The sequence below is a fragment of the Mya arenaria genome, chromosome 3 (genome assembly GCF_026914265.1).
Source record: "Mya arenaria isolate MELC-2E11 chromosome 3, ASM2691426v1".
Taxonomy (NCBI): domain Eukaryota; kingdom Metazoa; phylum Mollusca; class Bivalvia; order Myida; family Myidae; genus Mya; species Mya arenaria.
This window is the reverse complement of record NC_069124.1, coordinates 13,135,667-13,160,876: the sequence shown is the minus strand read 5'-3', so window position 1 is coordinate 13,160,876 and position 25,210 is coordinate 13,135,667. Positions and strand designations below refer to the sequence as shown.

Genomic DNA, 25,210 nt, shown 5'->3' with positions numbered 1-25,210 from the left:
GACCCTTGTTACAGCACATCACCACAGGTGCGCAGTCTTTCTTTTTAATGTGAGAAAATTGATTAGCATATGGCAACCTAAAAGACAGACTTGTTTCACATGGACTGTGTACATAGTTCGTAACTGTTGGTGCACTAACATATTTCATGACAGTAATAAAGTGACAATTGGTGAGCATCTTTGCAGAAAACCACACGTGTATCCATTAAGGTCATAGTTCATTTTGGAAAGCCAATAATCAGTAGCATTTCGTTATTTAATTTCAATTTAATTAAGTTCCTCATACCGACATTTTTTCATAATCAAAGTAAAAACTTACGTCGGGTTCACTGAAGATTTCCTTGGTATAGACCTGTTTAAGATGAGACAGGGACTCCCAGCGTCCACTGGTCATCATGACGAGCTTACTGACCAGGATCAACTGCGCCTTAGTCTTCACGATGTCCCACTGAAATGTACAGCGGGGAAGGGGTTACAGTTAGAATATTATTCCTTGTATTATGTTTATCAAATAATATCACTGTTTGATTTATACTATATTTCGAATAAATTACTATTGGGTCCACATATTTATACAGTGCTGTATATTATTGTGCATAGACATAGTGATACATCTTTTACAACGTATAATACTGAATTTGTAAAACAAGGAAATTGTAAATTAGAACTAATGAAAACTAGAACTACTGAAAAATACTACTTGGGGACCTGAAATTACTTAAGATGACTACGACAAGTCCTTTTTATTAAAAAAACATTATAGCATGTGATATGTATATTTCGCTAATAACGAAAGAACAAATAGTATTCTTCAACATTTTCTTTTGCCCAATGAGAAGGCAGTATATTTTTCCAATACAATTATCTCAATAAATCAGCCGTCAAACGTTATTGATTTAAATCATGTGAAGCTGGCCCATTTAGTGGATAGTTTACACAAGAGAATGCAGACCACTAAAAACTTTAAAGATTTGAATATATACTTACACAAAATAATTGGTCATGGGACAGTGTTGAATCAAACCATTTATTTTTGTAATAACGAACTAACAACCTTTAACCATCACAACATGTACGTTGTATATTTTGCTTACAGATAATGTATCACTCCTAGGATTGTCGAGCCGTATAGCTTTTACGTAACAGCTATTTTTTAAAACATTAAAGGTTTATTAACCTTACAAGCTAACGTTTTGTGGTCTTGTTTCATGATGATGGCCAACAACTCATGAGTGTATTTACCTTGTAGTCGAATGAGAAGGCTTCATCCGCGGGCATCACCTTGATCTGAAAAGAGAAAATAAATTATGTACATGTATGTTTTTATGTAATGATACATTCTTTTGCTTTTGTAGCATGTTGTCTAGAATTTGAGACTGGAGAACTCAGTATTACAGCCACAAATGAAGGTTATTATAGATTGATAAATAAAGATTCAACACATGTTTGAGTGATTTGAACACATGCGTGTTGCATTTTACATGAAATTCATTCTTAAACAATATTACCGTATATTTCACAATATACTAGTAACACGGTAAATAAACCTGGTATGACCATCAATAATACGCGACTGCTATATCATTTTGTTCGGTAGATATTTTCTCTGGACTTATAGTTTTATGACAGTTCTCTTTGGGGAAACAAATCGTTCTGATATGTATAATTTTCCCCCTATGACATTAGAAAATCCCATCATAATGTGGGAAATTACAGCAATTTTCACCCAATAAAATTTGTCTCCCAGTCAGTAATTATGCGGTTATTAAATATTTATCATAGATGGGGAATATGTGGCCATGGCACTTGGGATTTCAGTAACCGCAACGACGGAATGACAAGTTATAGATCTTCGCTGTGTATATCACTTAGGTTTCCTGACACCCTTAGGCTTCACCAAAGTTTTGTTCTACGGTTGAAGGCAATAAAACTTTGGAGCGAGCAGGCGAAAAATAACACCTTCAATGTCAATCTCTTTAAAAGAGGAGCGAGCAAATGCGAAACACTTATGCACAAGTCAATTTTGTAGCAACGCCCCCCCCCCCTCCCCGACCCAGTCCGGGGAATGGCGGAAACTCCGACTTTCGGTTCAGCCAATCCCAGGTAAAATCCCCGCACTGCGGAGACAAACTGCTGGTTAAATCCCTGCCGTATGCCCCCGCATCCCGGGAATATCCTAGGTAAGGCCCATTCCCCGCTATTATCGGCGCGAAAAGAAAACCACCGCATTCACGGCAACCTGGACGGTAAAAATACGGCCCATTTCCCCCCTGTCTTTATAAATACCATATTCTAGGTATATCCCCGGACCTGGGGGCGTGGTTACAATTGACTGCTGCATTATTCATATTCGTTTGTTTAATTAATATTTAGAATGCTAATCCTGAACAATTACACCTTCCAGAATTTGTCACAGACATAAATTTACGTGTTTTTGCGGTGCTTTATGAAACATGTCTCACCTAGAAAGCGTTATTTGGAAAAGTTTTATTCCTTATTTATTTTATTTTTTATTATTACTATGTTGTTTTTGTTTGTTTGTTGTTTGTTTTGTTTTTGATGTTTTGTTGTTGTTGTGTTTTTTTTGTTTGTTGGGTTTTTTTTTTTTTTTTTTTTTTTTTTGGGGGGGGGGGGGGTGAATTATTCATTTTTTTAAAAAAAGGCGATTCTGACGAAAAATATGAAGGTGTGGTATATCCGTAAGCCTACACATTAAATTGGTGTGGCCTAATATTCGAAAATCAGAAAGGTAACAAATTCAACTAATGCATTTAAACCACGTTCGTATCTTAAGAGTGTTTACAATACTAGTGGTCAACGATACGGATGAATTCACTTCATTGTACCCGAATCCTGCTGGACAGCTATTAACAAACCCGGGGGCTGACATATAAATGTCAGATAATATCTACAAGTCTATCTGTGAACTGCCGTGATGCATTTGTCTATAAAATTGAGAACAAATTCAATAATCAATGTCATAAATATTTAGAAGTACTTAGGCTGTTTTAAATAGTGCTTATGGCTTTTCAAAAGATAATGGAACAAACTAAAGGCATGTCAGGCATGTTAACAGAACAGAACTGAACAGAAAAGAACTGAGTAAAACAGAACTGAGCAGAGCAGAACAGAACTGAGGAGAACAGAACTGAACAGAATTGAGCAAAACATTACAAAACAGAACAGTCATGGTCATATTAACAGCTAGGGTTTCTATATCGTATGTAAGTAGGAAACTACTTTATCAGTATATGTTGAAAATATTTCATTTAAAGCTAGCTGTTTAACTTTGCGTTACTTTTTGTGAATACTCATGTCTCATATAATGATACTTGAATGTTGTCACTGTTTACGAATGAAATTAGAAGCAATTTATATACGGGAATGACTCGTTTCATGTGTTAAACATCCCGAGTAACAACCTGATTTCTATCTAAAGCGCTTTAAAATTAACAATTTCGCGCAGTTTTTCCAACTCCAATTTTGTTAACCTACGCTCATGCTCTCGTGGGTATATTTTCATACAACGCCTATCGAAAGTATTATCTATATTCAAAATGTGTACATAGCCTAAATCGTTTCATGAGATCTTCATGATCATACCACGCCTAACGCCCCCTAAAATTCCATAAAGAATCCATAAAAATCGAATATTGAATTACAAATTACATGAGTCAATGGAGTTAGGTGAGGGTGTTTTCTTCTTCCCATGATACAGAGCCCGTCTGATTGGTCTGTAAAATGTTTGGATTGGCTTTGTGGTTACCACCTTGATACTAAAAAAAGCTGCGCATTTCAACCAAGGGTTAAAAATAAGAATACTGCTTTGACGAATAAAATTACTAGGTTTTTAGCGAACCAATTAGTCATGTAGTTATAAAGGGTACTTGTGTGCGCGGTCAGGTCATTCAAAACACAATTGGTCACCACTCAAGTTAAAAGATTCGCCCTTGTATTAACTTACAAGTTGGGATTTCAACCATGCATGGTATTGTTGTTATCAGCTGAGTAGTTCAACTCAGGCTTTGTTTAATGCAAATGTTTTATACTCTCAGTCAGTGGGCCAACATTTGTTTAAGACATTCACTGAATATATTTTGTAAAGAACGCTGAAAAAGTACCCTCGGGATTTATTGTCAATTTCATCAACGCAAATTGATGGATAAATATGAATGTAATATGGGGTATATGTCACATCATTCAACGATATGGATAACGACAACATCTTATATTGAAATAAAGTAGTACGCCATTTCATTGTTTCTTACACAAAAGTTCATCATAAACAATAGTGGACTGTCCCCGATGGTATGTACAAATATCATAAAATGTGCAATGAAATTATCAGTGTCTGCATAAAAGTACCATACCTTTGATAATCACTAACGATTTCCAATTAAGTTATTAATTAAATAGCACTAACAATGTCGTTCCCTTCGTTTTAACTATCAATTACGATGACAATCAAGTTGGCTAGACAGTTTTGACAAATCAGGACTCAAGCTTCTTTGCAATCCCCTCTTTTACAGTGCTCTATAATAACAGTTATGAAAGGCGATAATAATTCAACAACGTGAATGACTACTGTAACGGAGTCTAGGCAAGGTACTTTTCACTTTAAAATTATCTGATATAGTATTACAATAGCTAAAAGTAAATACGAATTCCATGCACAACACATACTTTTAGAATCAATGACTATTGTAAGTCGTTACTCCCAGGCAGTCTAAGATGTCACAGTTCGTATAATGGAATCTTTTTAATTAATTGATGTCTTCATAATACAATAGCAGCCGTATTATAGTGGTTAAATATATCAGCGATTACTTAAATTTCCAGATTCCTTTTTTCTCACAAGCTTACATTTTGATATTAAAAGGGGGGAATGCATTATCATTGAAATTTGCATAAAATGAAAAAAAAAACCTGTACGGTATAATAACGGGACTACAGACGGGTGGTTATCGGTGGATTACCGTAGTTGAAGGAGTCAAGCGTGGGTACATGTATAGCCATACCTTACCCACACACGCGTGATGACGTGTAATAAAATGCAGGTATTTCTGACAATAACATAACTGTTTACAAAATATCTAATTTCTTGAATTCTATACATTGAAGGTTTTTTACGTGTCACAATAAACGCAGCCTTCCCCACACACTCAAATTATATGTATATAAACTAAAAGACTTAGATTATACGGAGTATATTTTCACAGTGCAGTGGATGTACATGAATACCTGTGCGGGTCCATTAGGGACTTTCTGTGCTGTCTGATAGTCCTTCCGTTTATATTCCAACTCCTCCTGCCGCTGCTCCTTGTGGGGATCAAACTGGGGTAAGGACGTGTCCAGACACTCTATTGAGTAGTGATAGTCCGGGCGAATCCAGCGGAACACCGGAAATATGAAAGTATCGTTCGTCTTCCGGTTTTCAACCACTATTTTATCCACATACCAATCGGCACCGAGCCCCGCGTTGTCTCTCCAGAACTCAACCATAGAGACATGTCCGTCGAAGCCCTTGACCTTGAGGTCTTTGATGGGGAACACGTCAAGTCGGCCGCTCTCGAAATCATTCCGAAAGAAATTATCTAACGTTAGATCTTCCGTGTGCGTGCCATGAGTGTCATGGAGCCGTATCTTGACGTTGGCGTCGGTGCCGGCGTTCTTCTTGTCGCCAGTTCTCACGTATATTACGAACTTGGCGTTTTGCACACCCAGACATGCGCCCATGTTTTATGGAAAGAGGTCTTAACTTGTCTCGGGTATTGCACTTAAGAAAGCATCTCAGCATAAAAATGACGTATCCTGCTGATCGTGTTAACAGTTAAGACATTCACTGAATATATTTGATATTCTTATTCTAGTGTCCTTTATTTGCTTTCTAGTTAAAACTGTAACAATTTAAACATTAATTCTATCTTTGCTCTATTTAAGCATTACTACAATCAGTATTACACAACACAAAGCACACTTTTAAACCTTAGCATACATATGAAATTATCACCGTTCAGTTTGACACACATTAAACTACTATTAGTGAATATCAATATAAAGACAAAACACTTGCACAACTCCGTTCACTTCCAAAGAACAATTTCTTTAACTTGTCTTTAATCCATGAATTCTTACAATATTGTTTATCATAATCCGACTTAACACTATTCAATTGTGAATCGTTTATGAATGAAATAGTTGAACGCACATCATTCAACCCCCAAAAGTGTACAGCGAGTGTATCGTAGCGTATATCTCCTTAAAGCAGGTCTCCTTTTAAACAGGTGAACAGGCCGCCTACTTCTAGATATGGCGAGCAGTATGGTACTCTGTATGATATATATTGGTCCACTAGTTTCTCCATTCATCCGTTATTTATGCCCCAAGGTAGATCGCCAATGACCATAGTAATAGATTGACGTTTCAAATGCGCTTATATAAAATGTTTGTACGCTTACGTAAACAATACCAGCATCATCAACAGGACAGTGCTATATAAGGAGTGATGCGCGAACAGGGATTGTTATAGGTTTTCAATGGTTAAAAATACAGACACTTTTACCGACAATCACTAGCGGATCCGCGGAGGATGAGGTGCGGAGGACCCGGCGCATAAAATGCATGAATTACATCAAAATATATTATTCTTAAATTAGCCTAATGTTTATTTCTAATTGTGGAATGGGGCATATGCTCAAAATTACTGCCTGTACGGAGAAACATCGACTGAATCAACAATAAGCAGGAGAGAAGTCTTAATATTAGCTCTAAGCTATCTCTTCAATCCTTTTCCATGTATACTTGTAATATGTTAATATATTAACAACATATGAATAAATACTGTATAAACCAAATCGCCAACAACCTTAACTAACCATGGTCACTTGAAACGCACTAAAAACAAACTGCTGTATAAAGTATTGCCATAAAAAGTTCCTTTCGTGACTTAATTTAGCCCCGACGATATTTGAATACAGAATTTATTTAAATATAATTATTTTTCTCAAATAATGTCATATTATATGAACAGACAGTTGCCAAAGACACCGAAATATACACATGCATCCATATGTACTGGTATCACAATGACGTCATTGAAAAAGTACCTGGTACCTTATTTATTCAGATTAAGAGAGCATTATTCCCATGTATCCTTACTGATATCACAATGGCGCTATTGAAAAAAGTACCTGATACCTTATTTATTCATATTAAGAAAACATTATTCCCCTTTCTCTGAAATGCTAATATACCTGCATAGGTCCGTTCTGCACGTGAGCCATTAGCTCGTACTTTCGTTGTTTTTCTTCTATTTCCGTCAACCTCTGGTCCTTAAATGGTTCCTTCTGCGGCAGGTGCTTGTCCAGATGCGAAACACGGTATTTCCGGTGTGCTTGCACCCATCGGAATACCGGAAACTCGAAAACCGCGGTAGACGACAAGTTAGTCACCCGGATATAGTCAACATACCAGTTGTCAAGGATACCGCTTTCGTCACGCCAGAGTTCTATAAAATCGATCTTCTGCAAATTATTTTGGCGCTTAAATTTGAAGACGTCCGTTTCACCAGTTTCAAGATCGTTTCTAAACAAGCAGTCGAGCAGTTTTTCATCCGTACACTCGCCATCGAAGCAGAACAGTTTGACGTAGACATTGGCGTCCGTTCCAGAGAACAGTTTATCGCCAGTTTTCACTTCGATTTCGTAAGTTACATCCCCCATAGCTTTGAAAAACAAACTTTTTCAATGAAATTCACAGATATAAAAACAAGTATCTAATTACTCAGTTATTTAAGTGAGTTCTATGGCTCAGTTGGATTTGCTTTCTTGTATGAAAAGAAAGTGCACGAATTTAACTACCAAACAAAATGTCCATTTACGAAAAAAACACATAATATCACGCCGGCTATTATATAGGATTTCACAGTTTCTCTTATATGTATCACAACTCTGTACGAACTTTCCTTAACATATTCCAAAACGAATTTTTTAAAGAAAAAGCAATGTAAATGATATCTTTACACCTCTATACTTTTCTTAATTGCAACGGAAGAACAAGGAAGTTTCAGACTAAACACAAAATAGATTTCCAATAAGTTACAAATCGTTCGTTCATAAATTTTAACAGGCTTCGATCCTGGCTAGAGTCCGAGGGCCTACGATACTTAACATAAACACGTTTATGTTCATGGTTGTCTCATATTAAGAAAATGTAACAAATTCCAGGTAAAGATTACTAGACTCTATTATTCCTGTTCAATCTCACACGATCGGTGGCGAATAGTTTCTAACAGGTGCGCAGAAATTTAAACAGTCCAGACGTTATCTTATTGATTTTGTTATAAATATTTATAATTACCAGTATACTAAACTGTACTTCTTGTACTACATGTATCTGAAAAGAAAATGCGGAACATTTTTCACTTCAAAGTTCATTTCCTTCTTTAGAAAGAAACTAACTTGATCGAATGATTGTTAATTAATCTGGCGCGCACACACTTTGCACGTACACAAGATGCTCATAAGTGGCAATGACAATAGTTGTACAAGTTGTATGAAGACGCACCAACAGTAACTGCCAGTCTATCAAATTAAAAAAAAATATCAGCATTTAGGGTTTACAAAGTCTATATACATGTATAAGATCTTCTTCTATACAACATCTGCAACAGTGCAACTAGTGCCAACCCTTAACAAACTCAGAATCAATGTTGATATTTTGATAGGTTATAAAACAAGGGGCCCATGATGGTCCTTTATCTCTTGACCTAGATAAATGATATGATAAATAGGTAATTCTATGATTTGATCTAGTGACAGGGTGTTTTACCTATTAAGATGAACGCGTGTCGAACTAAGCTTAAGTTGCGTTTATATGCTGAACATTTGCGTAGGTACAAATTTGTTCCCGTGAGACATATATACCGGCCTGGGCAAATTTGCCCAACTATATTTTTTCGACGAGTTTATATGGCAATTGAGATTTTTTTTTACTTTAGTTTGTGTTAAAAATGAAATCAAATGTAATGATGGGTGTTATATTTCTTTCTAACTTATTAAATGTATATCTGTAATTGATACTACTTTTATTCACGTAGCGATATTATGTTGCAGTAATTTCGGGAAAAAAACAAGGAAAACTTCGTGTCTTTTAAAAAAAAGGTCATAAACGGTCAGGAAACATTTAAACTGTGTGAGCTCATGTTTCATTCTGAAAACAAATTAAGAATAAACAAGAGCTGTCACAGTATGTGACGAATGCCCCCGAATGTGACATTGACCTACGAACAAGGTCAGTACATGAAAAGTTGATCTTGCCTTTAGGTGTCAAATACATATGGCAAGTTATTTTAAATTGCCTCTGAACATAAAAAAATACCATCCATACTTGACAACCTACACTGTTATGTCCTTATATTCAGAATTCCCTTGTGAATAAACACTTAGTGTATCTTTCACCTTAGAGGTAGGGACATGGGTCTTGCACACGACACGTTGTCTTCGTATGTGGAACACATGTAGCAAGTGATTTTAAAATCTGTCCATACAAGGGAAAGTAACAGCCCTGACACGACAACCTATACTCTATGTCCTTATATGCAGCACTCCATTGTGAATAAACACTAAGTGTGACCTTGACCTTTGAGGTAGGGACACGGGTCTTGCACGCGACACGTCGTCTTGGTATGTGGAACACATGTGTCATTTTTTTTTAAATCTGTTCATACAAGAGAAAGTTATAGCCCGGACACGACAACCTATACTCTATGTCCTTATATGCAGCACTCCATTGTGAATAAACACTATGTGTGATCTTGACCTTTGAGGCAGGGACACGGGTCTTGCACACGACACGTCGTCTTGGTATGTGGAACACATGTGGCAAGTTATTTTAAAATCTGTCCATACAAGAGAAAGTTACAGCCCGGACACGACAACCTATACTCTATGTCGTTATATGCAGCACTCCATTGTGAATAAACACTAAGTGTGACCTTGACCTGTGAGGTAGGGACACGGGTCTTGCAGGAGACACGTCGTCTTGGTATGTGGAACACATGTGGCAAGTTATTTTAAAATCTGTCCATACAAGGGAAAGTTACAGCCCGGACACGACAACCTATACTCTATGTCCTTATATGCAGCACTCCATTGTAAATAAACTCTTAGTGTGACCTTGACCTTTGAGGTAGTGAAACGGGTTTTGCACGTGACACGTCGTCTTGGTATGTGGAACACATGTGGCAAGTTATTTAAAAATCTGTCCATACAAGGGAAAGTTACAGCCCGGACACGACAACCTATACTCTATGTCCTTATATGCAGCACTCCATTGTAAATAAACACTAAGTGTGACCTTGGCCTTTGAGGTAGGGACACGGGTCTTGCACGCAACACGTCGTCTTGGTATGTGGAACACATGTGGCAAGTTATTTTAAAATCTGTCCATACAAGAGAAAGTTACAGCCCGGACACGACAACCTATACTCTATGTCCTTATATGCAGCACTCCATTGTGAATAAACACTAAGTGTGACCTTGACCTTTGAGGTAAGGACACGGGTCTTGCACGCGACACGTCGTCTTGGTATGTGGAACACATGTGGCAAGTTATTTTAAAATCTGTCCATACAAGAGAAAGTTACAGCCCGGACACGACAACCTGTACTCTATGTCCTTATATGCAGCACTCCATTGTGAATAAATACTAAGTGTGACCTTGACCTTTGAGGTAGGGACAAGGGTCTTGCACGCGACACGTCGTCTTGGTATGTGGAACACATGTGGCAAGTTATTTTTAAATCTGTCCATACAAGAGAAAGTTACAGCCCGGACACGACAACCTGTACTCTATGTCCTTATATGCAGCACTCCATTGTGAATAAACACTAAGTGTGACCTTGACCTTTGAGGTAGGGACACGGATCTTGCACGCGACACGTCGTCTTGGTATGTGGTACACATGTGGCAAGTTATTTTAAAATCTGTCCATACAAGAGAAAGTTACAGCCCGGACACGACAACCTATACTCTATGTCCTTATATGCAGCACTCCATTGTGAATAAACACTAAGTGTGACCTTGACCTTTGAGGTAGGGACACGAGTCTTGCACGTCACACGTCGTCTTGGTATGTGGAACACATGTGGCAAGTTATTTTAAAATCTGTCCATACAAGGGAAAGTTACAGAGCCGGACGGACGGACGGACGGACGGACGGTGCGATTTTAATATGCCCACCTTCGGGGGCATAAAAATGTGCTAACAATTAATAACTTTCGACGTATCAGCTGAAATACAGCGTGCGAAGGTTTAGCATTCTAGTTTGATAGTTTATCTGATAGCATGAGCGTGCAAAAGAAAGACCAAATAGCCAAAAACGTTAAATCATGCATAAACATGGTATTTCAAAAGTTAAGTACTTTATGGAAACACCCTGGTTTTGAACAAAGGGTTGAGAGAATATAAAGAGTATTTCGTTGCATTACATGTATTTAGTTTTATTTGTCAAGTTTTTGCTGTAAATCCATGCCAAAATCGAAATATTCCGGGGAGAAGGCAAGTCAATTGCTGCGTTTATATGACATGAAATAACCACCTGGGGAGGGAAGCAAATTTACCCCAACTCCAGACTTGGGACAAACCTCCTATTGATATTTGCGTTTATATGCACATATTTAGCCCCCGGAGATCTATTTCGTTATATAAACGGCGTATAAGATTCCATCGAACAATACAGTCTGACCAAGTTTGAGTCCCACAATGTGACAACTTAAAGGCCTAGTTTAAGCCTTTTATAAGTGCCCCCCCCCCCCCAAAAAAAAAAAAAAAAAAAAAAAAAAAATACGTGTATTTGTACACAACCTCTGTTAATTGATCATAATCTTATTGCCTGATTGTCTTATCAGTTCTCCAATCTGAGTATCCTTCTGTGCAGTTTGGGATGTTTTATTATTTAAATGGACCCTAAATGGCTCTGAGCCAATAAACGAATACATAGGAAATTGGCCCAAACTGTGACACCAGTGCAATTAGCAGGATATGCACAGCTGGGGATTATCATGTCAAACATTCCTTAAACTAGGCCTTTAAGTTTAAGCAATGTAATAAATGGTCCAGTAATGGTGTAGCTTCAATTACTTATCATCCTGTACGCTGTCGACACTGTACTCTTTGCATGCAATGAACGTGATTTTCAACCAAGTCAGAATTGTTTTCAAGATTACTACATGCAATGGAAATTTGATATTAACCCCTCAGATACTAAAATAATTGATCTAAAGAAATTTAACTTTAAAATTGACAACCAAGTAATAGAGACCGTTAATGAATATAACCGTCTAGGTGTCTATTTCTCGTCCACTGGTTGTTTTTTTAAATTGTCGTATATAATGCAATGTATGCTCTAATTCTTAGAATTAAAAACCTTGACTTGTCTTTGGACATACAATTTAAGTTTTTATGCTACTATTGTTTCAATTCTGACGTATGGATGTGAAGTCTGGGGCTTTGAAAACTTGACATGTTGGAGCAACTGCATTGTATTTTTTGCGCCGGAATACATATACTAGAGAGAGTACTCCACGTAACATGCTCTACTCGGAACTTGGTAGATATCCATTAAATATATAGTTCACACCAGAATGATAAGTTACTAGAGTAAACTCGTTTCATCCCATGACTCGAAAACAAGTTTCTTGACCTATAAATACATGTTACATAGCAATCATTCAGTTTGGGCCAATACTATCAATTCAATACTTGATTCAACGGGTTATGCATGCGTTTTGCTAAACCAAACAAGAGAACCTGCAAACATATGAGAATGCTTGTAGAATCTAATATTGCAGACCAATTTCACTAAACTTGTTTTGAACAATTAAATATTTCGTGTAAGGCTAAAATGTATTCTGTGTTTAAGTTCGATGTAAAGATTGAAGATTACCTTAATATCTTACCCAAATCTCTACGTTTTCCATCTTTGCATTTCCGTACTAGCAACCATAAATTTCTGTCAAAGTCGGTAAATGGAGACGAAATGCTGTACCACATGTCAAAAGAAGGTGTGTGTGTTTGTAATCTAAACGATATTGGTGATGAACTGCACTACTGGCTCCATTTTTAAAAAAAAAAGTTGGGGGGGGGGGGGGCGCAAATTTCCGAGAAAGAAAAACTAACTTTGTGTGGCCTCAGTATTAAATTGTGACTTGTTTATGAAAGAAATAGTTGAAAGCACACCCTTCAACAGTGTGTGTATCGTAGCGTATATCTCCTTTATACAGGTGAACAGAACAGTCCGCCTTCTCATACAAAAATGGCGTGCAGTATGGTACTATGTATAGATATATTGGTCGACTAGTTTCTCTATTCACCCGTAATTTATGCCCTAAGGTTTGACAACAATGACCAAAAAATAGTATGTTTCTATATAAGTTTAATAAATAAAATGTTTGTACGCTTACGTAAACAAAACCTGCATCATCAAAAGGACAGTGCTATACATGTAGAAGTAGTGATTCCCTAAACTAGGATTGTTCTGGGTTTTCATTGGCTAAATATATTTTTGATTATACACGCAATGTTAGCGACAGTCACAAGCGGATCCGGGGGGGGGGGGGCACTAGAAGCTTAAATTACATAAACATAGTTTTTAGACTCAGTTCATTTTTAGTGGGAGGACACCCAAACAACCCTCACCATATTGAGAGCTTCTATTTTTGGTTCATATATGGAATCGGGCACAAACCCGCAGATTTGTTCATAAACAGCTCTGTACGTGCATTCATTGACTACATCAATCACTATTAACACTTGAAGCAATGAATCGTATAAATAATTCGCTAAAAGGGTAAACGCACTCTCCTTTAAATAAACACCCACGCGCGCTAAAACCAAACTTCTGAGTAAGATATTGCCAGGAATGGTAACATCCGTGGCCTCGACAATATTGAATTACAGAAAACAGATTTATCATATTGTAAAAACATTTCTCTATATGGAACGGAATTACAATAACGCCAACGAAAACGATGCAAGAATGGAAACACGTATCCACAATTACGTCACAATGGCGTCATTAAATAACTACCTGGTACCTTTATCAACAAATCACTATTTACCTATCTCTGAAATGCTAATATACCTGCATAGGTCCGTTCTGCACGTGAGCCATGAGCTCGTACTTTCGTTGTTTCTCTTCTATTTCCGTGAACCTCTGATCCTTAAACGGTTCCTTCTGCGGCAGGTTCGTGTCCAGATTCGTAACACGGTATTTCCGGTGTGCTTGCACCCATCGAAATACCGGAAACTCGAAAACCGCGGTAGACGACAAGTTAGTCACCCGGATATAGTCAACATACCAGTTGTCAAGGATACCGCTTTCGTCACGCCAGAGTTCTATAAAATCGATCTTCTGCAAGTTCTTTTGGCGCTTAAATTTGAAGACGTCCGTTTCACCAGTTTCAAGATCGTTTCTAAACAAGCAGTCGAGCAGTTTTTCATCCGTACACTCGCCATCGAAGCAGAACAGTTTGACGTAGACATTGGCGTCCGTTCCAGAGAACAGTTTATCGCCAGTTTTCACTTCGATTTCGTAAGTTACATCCCCCATAGCTTTGAAAAACGAACTCTTTCAATGAAGTTCACAGACGAAACAATTATTTTTTTCTATAATTACTCGGTTATAAAGGTAAATTCGTTATGCCTGAGTTAGGTTTGGGTTCTGGTATGAAAATAAAATGCACGAAATTGATTACCAAAAAAATGTCCATTCACGAAAAACCACAATCATATCATCCCGACGAATAACAACGCTAATGCTATCTGTTCATATCTACACTTCTCGTAATTGTAACACAAAAACAAGGAAGTTTCAAACTAAACTAGAAATATATTCCCATAAGATACAAACCCTTCGCTCATATCTTTAAACAGGCCTGGCTATAGTCCGAGAAATTTCGAGGGCCTAAGATACTTAACAGAAGTGACACGTTTATTATCATGTTATGCATCATATCAAGAAAATGTAACACATTCCAGGTAAAGATTACTAGACTCATTAATATCCCTGTTCAATCTCACGCGATCGGTGGAGGATAGTTTCTAACAGGTGCGCAGCATTTTTTAACAATTTCAACGTTTTCTTCTAATTATTTTTTTTATAATTATACTAAATTCAACTTCTTATACTTCGTGTACAGTATATCCAAACAGATACGGAACATGTTATCACTTCAAAAACCATTGCCTTCAACAGAAATAAATCTAACTTGATTCATTGACTGGGGAATAATCTGGCGTGCAGACGCACTAAGCACGTGCTAAGATGCACAAACATAGCTGGCAATGACAATAGTTGTGCAAGTTGTATAAAGACGCACCAGCAGTTGATGTCAGTTTATATAAATCAAAATAATTATGAATAGTTTATTTATAGGTTTACAATGTCTATATATATATATAACTACTACTATACAACATCTGCAACGCTGCAACTAGTTCCAACAATTTATCTTTTGTTTATTTATGTTAAACTCGGGCTCAATGTTGATACTTTGTCAGGTTATAAAACAAGAGGCCCATGATGGTCCTTTATCACTTGACCTGACCTAGATAAATAATTTGATAAAAAGGTAATTCTATTATTTAATGTAATGACACAGTGTTTTACCCAAGATAAGCGTGTGTCGAATAAAGCTTATGTTGCGTTTATATGCCGAATATATTCCCATGAGCAAATTTGCATTGGGGCAATTATACCGACGTGAGCTAGATCTCCCCGGCGTTTTTTGGACGAGTTCTTTTGGCAATTGAAAAGAAGGGTATTTTTGATAAAAGTTCCCACTTGTTCGTGTTGAAAAAAGGTAACTCATTAGATAAAAGGCTGTTACTAACACATGAAGTATATATCTGCAATTAATACTTCTCTGATGTATTCATGTTATATTATGATGTCATTTCGTGGAAAACTGTGTGTCCCTTAAAATATAATTTTACACTGTCAGAAAACTTCCAAACTGAATGTGTTCATGTCTATTTTATTTTTTTAAACAAATTAAGAATCATGAATGTGCTTCCAAAGTATCAGCTGAAATAGGCACTGTGATAACGTTTTAAAGTTAAAGGTTTAGCACTCCAGTTTGATGGCTTATGAGTCTAATCGAAATTGATAAATCACACATAAATCACACATAACCATGGTATTTTAAGCACTTTGGTACTTGATAGAAACAGTCTGCCAAGAAATTTCAAAATAGTTTAATAGAGTAAAGAGAGTATGACTTGTAACTGTAAAACCATGTCAAAATCAATATAACCACGGGTAGGGGGCAAATCGTAAAGCGTTATGAACTTAAGCTGGGGGGATTCACCACACCTCCAGACTTGGGACAATTTCCCCAATTGATGTGTGCGTTTATATGCACAGATTTGCCCCTCGGGTATCTAAATACAAAAACGGTGTATTATATTCCACTTATCAAAATATTCCGCTAACGTTTGAGTTAAAAATGTGACCACTTAAGGGTAGCAATTTATCTATCCGCAGTTTAATGGACATTAACATTCTGACCACCTATTTGGCAAAAATATGTTAAGTATTAACGGTGGTTTCCTATAGTTTGACCAAGTGAACAACAATGTATTCATTTTACTACAAATGACTCAGTATGCAGAGAAAACATTAAGGCAAACATGTTGACCGAATTGCATTAAGATTGGACCAGAATTGTCAACAAACCAGTTGTGGACGACGACATACACAGGCGTACGGAAATGTATGCGTGTTTTTTTTCTTTCTCATTAGCATGTGTTTCTATGAGCAATGCATGTAGAAACTTTACAAAAAGCCCTTAATCCTAACTTCAATAAACCTCATAATCGCTAGATGTTGCTGCGTCCGACCCGAAATGCTTACTGAAGATTGGAGAAGCTTTCTCATAAATTATTACCCGGAACATGGTGTAGAAAAGAGATTTACTGTATTTATTAATAATTTTCTGCATTAGGCATAAATGCACTTGAGCTCTTTAAGTGTATGTATATTAAATAGTTCAGACCTCTTAGGTTTTAAACAACTTTGTAAGTGCCATTCATGAGGACACTAGAATAATCAAAATGTGTGTGAAAGACAAGGGAGGTAATTTTGCAAAGTTAGGCCATGAAGTAACAAGAGGCACATCAGTGCCTGTGCTCCACTGGCCAAAAGGTTCAAGCAAAGACCACCTAACGAACATTTTCGTCAAGTTTCATAGAAATACAATCATCAATTTTTGAGGAGAAGTTATTTAAAAAAATTTTTTACTTTAATAGCTCTGGCTGCCATGTTGTGCAGTGGACCGAAATGATTTGGGCAATTTGAGTAAAGGAGCACCAAACAAACATTTCTGTCAAGTTTTATCGAAATCTGCCTATCCGTTTCAGAGGAGATGTCGTTTAAAGATTTTGCTATTTTTAGCTGTGGCGGCCATATTGTGCAATGGACCAGAACCATTTGAGCAATTTTAATAAAGGACCACCCAAGGAACATTACTGTCAAGTTTCATCATAATCTGCCGAACCGTTTCAGAGGAGATGTCGTTTAAAGATTTTGCTATTTTTAGCTCTGGCGGCCATATTGTGCAATGGACCGGAACCATTTGAGCAATTTTGGTAAAGGACCACCAAAGGAACATTCCTGTGAAGTTTTGTCAAAATCCGCTTATCAGTTTCAGAGGAGATGTCGTTTAAAGTAAAAGTTTACGCACGCACGCACGCACGCACGCACTCACGACGGACAATCTGTGACGACATAAGCTCCATGGCCTTCGGCCAGTGGAGCTAAAAACTGTTTGCTTAAAGTTAAGAGAGGTCTGGTGTAAATGAAACTGCGGGGTTTAATATGAATAACTGAGTATGACGATACACGATACCATACCACAGTGTCCTTATGTATTTCAAGATTATCTTGAAATTCATCAACCGGACAGGTTCAAAAACGGATCATACCGTAATTAATCATGAGATGCGAGGTAATGGGCAACAGCTTGAAATCGTAAATTCCTTGGGCTATGAGGTATTGGGCGACTGCTCGACAACATTAACTAAATTTAGGTGTGGGGGGGGGGGGCTGAGCTGGAAGGTGATAAGCAACTGATTGACATCCACCTTAACTTTAATTAGATGGCGGACTTTGAGCTTTGAAGTAATGAGCGACTGTTTAACACATGGCGAGCTATGAGGTAATATGCAAGTATTGGTTACCTCAACTTCTTTGAGGTGGCGGGCTTGATCTTTGAAATAATGGGCGACTGTATAACACATAAACTTCATTGAGGTGGCGGGCTTGATCTTTGAAATAATGGGCGACTGTTTAACACCTTCACTTCATTGAGGTGGCGGGCTGTGCGGTAATATGCAAGTGTTGGACACCTTAACTTCATTGAGGTGGCAGGCTATGAGGTAATATGCAAGTGTTGGTCACCTTAACTTCATTGAGGTGGCGGGCTTGAGCTTTTAAATAATGGGCGACTGTTAAACACATAAACTTCATTGAGGTGGCAGGCTATGAGGTAAAATGCAAGTGTTGGTCACCTTAACTTCGTTAAGGTGGCGGGCTATGTAATAGTAAGATGACATGAAGCAAATTATTTTGCATTAAAATGGTACTTCAGGTCATTCAGCTGTCTTAGAATACTACCTCATTGGATGACACATTTTCAACGAAAACTCTAACGCTTTGTGTGTTGAAGTTGTGTGTATCGAATGAGAGTCAGTAGGCGGACCTTTAAACACCCGCATCAGTTGAAATTCTTAATGATTATGCCTAGTGGATGTACTTAATGATTGGATGTAAATGTAGATTGTATTCTAAGTATTGGGCGAGTGTTTGGCACCTTTCGTTTCTTTGGGTAGTGGGTGCCAAGAGGTGCCCGGCACTGAACTACTATGTATTGGCAACAATTTGACACATTAACTTCCTTGTGTTAGCGGAAAATGATTTGTGAGATAATAGACAAATGATTGACACTAAAGTATTGTTTCAACATTTCAATGCATTGTCAAATGCACTAATTGTATGATTTTGTCATGCTGCATGTATCTGTTTGTGCACGATGTGCAAATATTTATATGCAGACTAGACAATAGAGTCTATACAATTATATTCAAATGAAACCGCAATAATGATTTAAAATCTATTTTATTTCATAGATCTTTTTGTTGCTCTGCAAAGCATATATTCTAACAATTAAATAAAACCAAAATGTAGGTAAGTGATTGATATTTATCCAAAAATACAAGCATGTAGGAATATTTTGATATTCATTTTGACGAATGAGCATGTAAAACAATTTTGGATTGTTTTACAACCTGATAAAGGTGATAAGGTCATAACAGCCCTATGGTGGCAATTAAAGGTTGGTTTGTAGGCAAATACCAGGAACGGACCCAAGAATTGGTGTTAGAGGGGGCACTACTTAGGTGCTCAAACTTTGACATGCGCCCCTCCCTCAGAACCAAACGTATATGGCATAAACTGTTTGCATGGAGGTTTGGGGTTACTCCATCAAGAAAATTTAAACAATTCGCAGTCGGAAATAGTACATTATGAGTGTATTTGAGTGAACTTGGACGATTTTAGAGGGGGTGCACGGCGGGTACGCCCCCCCCCCCCCTTAACCCGCTATTGCAAAACTGTATACTAGTATAATATGTATATAGGAAGACGATTTTGGTGAAATGATATCAATATAACTATAGGATATCGGCATAACCAATCGTTGAATATATTCATAAATAAGATCAACACTTGCCTACAGGTGTAAGTCCCTTGAGCAAATATACCGTGTCCAATCATTACAATGTGAATTAACGTTGGTTTGTTGTAGAGTACGCCGTTTTGTGATGGAAAACATGATCAGAAGTAATGTTATTAAAGTTTTCAAGATAGCTTCATATTTATCTTGATTTCATATAAATTAAATATTCGGTTCCTCCGCGCACTGTCGCCATTTCTTCGTCTTTCGGCAAAACACGATAGTTTATAATTATGTAAAGAACGATCCGCGACTATAAAAAAGGTACAAAAACTGCGATTATTGCGAAAATATAAAAAAGTGAAAAACCATATAAGCTGAAATACGCATAATATAACAATTCGAATAGATGACTGTAGTCAAACAAACAATCAAAGCGTGATTAAGTGGTGTAATTTCACTAAATCCAGATCGAGCAGCAGAACATGTAGTATATTACATAGATGCAAATATACGAGAATATTTCACCAACTCAGTCATAACCGTTTCTTAACTTTTTACAGATCGTGGATAGTACTGTACTCATGATATCTTTTGTGCTGTTGTTTTCCCGAATATTTGAGGAATAGGCGACAGTGTGGAGGAAACCAAATAAATATCTGGAATTAATAATTATATGAGGTCATCTTGTATTTCTCCTTGTGACGAAACACAGTGAATGAAAAAAAATCGTTCAGTTCCATAACTCGATACTTAAATAAAGATTCTTATCTCTGGGCTCGTCTTCAATATTGATCTTATCCTAACCTTAGACATGCCTCAGTGATTCCATTCAGCCTATTGGTCAGCTAAATATACAGGCCAATCAAAAAACTTGGTTTCTAATCTTAATTTTAAGTTCAATCTAAGTGGCTTATTGAATATGGCCCCAGTGTGGTCATGATTTCCACAACAAACGCGTTATTCCACCTTTTATCAACATTACAGTAATGCGCCATACGAGGCAGCGTAAAACCACTTTAAATATAGTTCAAGTACAGCCTAAATTCCACAAGGCAAAGGCACTCACTCGCTGAGACCCCGTTACCAAATATGGACTTGTGGTGACGTTAAATTTGGGAACGTTAACATCTTTACAATGGCGTAGATGCCGGAATGGCGTACCTGTGCTGGTCCATTCGGAATCTTCTGGGCGACGATGTAGCGTTCCCGTTTCCCTTTCAACTCTTCCCAGCGTTGTTCCGCTTCCGGGTCCTGTTGGGGTAGCATCGTGTCGTTCACCCGGAAACGGAAGTGCTTCTTGCCAGGAATCCACCGGAAGATGGGAAACACAACTTCGTGTTCCAAGTCTTTCCGGCGCACTTTCACGTAATCCACATACCAATCACTTCCCAACCCAAAGTTATCCCGCCATAACTCAAGTTTCTCGATTTTGCGGAGTTTAAACTGTTTCTTTACGACAAATGTATCTAAATGCCCCTGCTCAAAGTCATCTTTGAAGGTGTTGCGTAGCCGCATCTTCTCTGTGCTTCTACCTCCATCGCCATGTAAAATAACCTTGACATTGGCGTCTGTACCTGCGAATTTTCGATCGCCGGTCCTTACTTGGAAGACATAATCAACTGGATCCATTACGATATGTGATGTGTTTTCCTTAAAGCTTATAAATAAAATCCTCGCAGTTTCATCGTTTGGTGTCCTTTAACCCTAAGGCCTCGTTTTCAAACGTCCAATGTTAGAAAAGGAAGGTAGTTTGCATCGACTCTGTCTAAACACGTTTAACTCGGACCATTGTCACGATGTAAATAAAATAGAATTTCAACAGGTACAGTGCGTGTACATGTATAATTTACTCAGCTACATTACTAACGTGCTCTGTTTACTTCCTTCATCAGTTCGAGCTATTTAATTAAAAATAGCCTCATCTAAAAATACTAGCATTACTAGATATGGCATTTATATATTTTTCTTAATAAATCTTGTCTGTAGATAACTTGTTCGACACTACAGGTATTGGTTATTGTTTGTCAAAATACAATACTTCTTTTCATTTCATATGGGCTGTCTTTGGTAACATTACCATAAAACCATTGAAATTATTACCTTCTGTATGGTCGTGCATTCATTTCAGTGGGTCGTTACCGTTTATAAAACGACAAAAGAAAATACACAAATGAGCTTTAGAAATGTATTCCACTCGTATATGAAACGTAATAATCCACAAACTTAAGTAAAGATCATCATATATTCCACTAAATCCCGGATTTTGACACAAATACAAAGTCAATATTTTCAGAATAGAGTCCTGTCCAAATAAATGATTTTCAAAATAAGTCGTCACCTTATTTTATGCGTGAGCAACTTCTAACGAAAGTCCTGTCTTCAACTCTGCATTTATATTGAATAGTGAGTGACCTGACCTACAATGTTCTTCACACCGCTCGATTGAGTATATGATGGTTTAAGGTGTATTGTCATTTGATCCAAAAAGTTGAATATTAAAGGCGAAATTAACGATCGAAATGGCGATTACATTCATTTTGTCTAGTGTTTGACCTTCCATAATAACATGGCAATTATCTGTTTATGTACCCTAACGTTTTCGGCAATTTTAGTCATACCATGTAAATATTCAGTTTGAACTGAGATGGCTGTAAAATAAAATTGTCTTTAATAATAAACAAAAACGACCCGAATATGCACAAGTATGTGTTTGAGGCAAAACAGTTTACGATAGAATACGGTAAACGAAAGTTTCCGTGAGTCTATAAAAAAACATGGTCTCTAGGAACTGTATTTCTCCCACCTCATATAAGTAGATTCAATAATTAAACCATGCCAGATATTCTTATCTTGCCCACGGGCGAAGATAAAATGCCCGTATGGAACTCCTTTTTAATACTCACCACATTGTAATTACCTCCCTTGTTAAAGACTGTCGTCAGTAGCATCAAGGAAATCTTGTCTTATGGTACTATTTAGAACGCTAATTAATTATTTCTCGCTTCAAATGTCACCATAAAACAGTTTTCACGCACCATTCAAGAAATAATGCTTCATTCTCCTTAGAACTATTTAAAAAGACCAATTTGACTATTAACATTAACACGATCTTTGCGCGCATATCCATGACAACCACGTGCTATCGCATATCCATACGCAATTATTTTCAATAAGCACAAAAGAGTTCCAGCAAAAAAATACATTTTTACTTATTTTTGTTTAACTGAGGTGGGAGAAAAAGCAACTACCATAGCCGCTCGTGTAAGATAGGTTCATCCCGACCCTCGCGCAGGGTGTTTTGCGGAAACTCGGTAAACCTCGTTTTCGCAAAACACCCTACGCTCGGGTCGGAATGAACCTATCTAACACTCTCAGCCATGGAAGATACTTATATGAACGAGGCTGTTGAGATGTATTGTATGTATACCCAGTGTAGTATAACCAGTGTAGTATAACCAGTGTAGTATAACCAATGTATTATAACCAGTGAAGTATAACCAGTGGAGTATAACCAGTGGAGTATAACCAGTGGAGGGAGTATAACCAGTGGAGTATAACCAGTGGAGTATAACCAGTGGAGTATGACCAGTGAAGTATAACCAGTGTAATATAACCAGTGAAGTATATAACCAGTGTAGAATGACCAGTGTAGTATAACCAGTGTTGTATAACCAGTGTTGTATAACCAGTGGAGTATAACCAGTGTAGTATAACCAGTGTAGTATAACCAGTGTAGTATAACCAGTGTTGTATAACCAGTGTAGTATAACCAGTGGAGTATAACCAGTGTAGTATAACCAGTGTAGTATAACCAGTGTTGTATAACCAGTGGAGTATAGCCAGTGTAGTATAACCAGTGTAGTATAACCAGTGTAGTATAACCAGTGTAGTATAACCAGTGGAGTATAGCCAGTGTTGTATAACCAGTGGAGTATAACCAGTGTAGTATAACCGGTGTAGTATAACCGGTGTAGTATAACCAGTGTAGTATAACCAGTGTAGTATAACCAGTGTTGTATAACCAGTGTTGTATAACCAGTGGAGTATAACCAGTGTAGTATAAACGGTGTTGTATAACCGGTGTAGTATAACCGGTGTAGTATAACCAGTGTAGTATAACCAGTGTAGTATAACCAGTGTTGTATAACCAGTGTTGTATAACCAGTGGAGTATAACCAGTGTAGTATAACCAGTGTAGTATAACCAGTGTAGTATAACCAGTTTAGTATAACCAGTGTTGTATAACCAGTGTAGTATAACCAGTGGAGTATAGCCAGTGTAGTATAACCAGTGTAGTATAACCAGTGTAGTATAACCAGTGGAGTATAGCCAGTGTTGTATAACCAGTGGAGTATAACCAGTGTAGTATAACCAGTGTAGTATAACCGGTGTAGTATAACCAGTGTAGTATAACCAGTGTAGTATAACCAGTGTTGTATAACCAGTGGAGTATAACCAGTGGAGTATAACCAGTGTAGTATAACCAGTGTAGTATAACCAGTAGAGTATAACCAGTGGAGTATAGCCAGTGTTGTATAACCAGTGGAGTATAACCAGTGTAGTATAACCAGTGGAGTATAGCCAGTGTTGTATAAACAGTGGAGTATAACCAGTGTAGTATAACCAGTGTTGTATAACCAGTGTTGTATAACCAGTGGAGTATAACCAGTGTAGTATAACCAGTGTAGTATAACCAGTGTAGTATAACCAGTGGAGTATAGCCAGTGTTGTATAACCAGTGGAGTATAACCAGTGTAGTATAACCAGTGTAGTATAACCGGTGTAGTATAACCAGTGTATTATAACCAGTGTAGTATAACCAGTGTTGTATAACCAGTGTAGTATAACCAGTCTAGTATAACCAGTGTAGTATAACCAGTGGAGTATAGCCAGTGTTGTATAACCAGTGGAGTATAACCAGTGGAGTATAACCAGTGGAGTATAGCCAGTGTTGTATAACCAGTGTAGTATAACCAGTGGAGTATAACCAGTGTAGTATAACCAGTGGAGTATAACCAGTAGAGTATAACCAGTGGAGTATAGCCAGTGTTGTATAACCAGTGGAGTATAACCAGTGGAGTATAACCAGTGTAGTATAACCAGTGTAGTATAACCAGTGTAGTATAACCAGTGTTGTATAACCAGTGTAGTATAACCAGTGTAGTATAACCAGTGTAGTATAACCAGTGGAGTATAGCCAGTGTTGTATAACCAGTGGAGTATAACCAGTGGAGTATAACCAGTGTAGTATAACCAGTAGAGTATAACCAGTGGAGTATAGCCAGTGTTGTATAACCAGTGGAGTATAACCAGTGTAGTATAATCAGTGTAGTATAACCAGTGTAGTATAACCGGTGTAGTATAACCGGTGTAGTATAACCAGTGTAGTATAACCAGTGTAGCATAACCAGTGTTGTATAACCAGTGGAGTATAACCAGTGGAGTATAACCAGTGGAGTATAGCCAGTGTATTAT

General features: G+C 37.4%; 1 protein-coding gene across 6 annotated transcripts in view; it reads right to left on the bottom strand.

The window, feature by feature from the left end:
• The window catches only part of LOC128227279 (allene oxide synthase-lipoxygenase protein-like), a 50,799-nt gene that overhangs the window by 11,653 nt on the left and 13,936 nt on the right, over positions 1–25,210 (bottom strand). For 2 of the 6 annotated variants that reach the window (XM_052937658.1, XM_052937660.1), the window contains exons 2-3: positions 1,243–1,287; positions 320–448 (exon numbers count right to left, since the gene is read on the bottom strand). In XM_052937658.1, coding sequence (XP_052793618.1) covers positions 320–448; positions 1,243–1,287 — 174 coding nt within the window. Of the gene's footprint in view, positions 1–319; positions 449–1,242; positions 1,288–5,241; positions 6,371–7,253; positions 8,029–14,142; positions 14,866–20,896; positions 21,797–25,210 lie in introns of those variants that run through there. The other 4 variants (XM_052937663.1, XM_052937662.1, XM_052937661.1 and 1 more) reach the window with 4 other exon arrangements.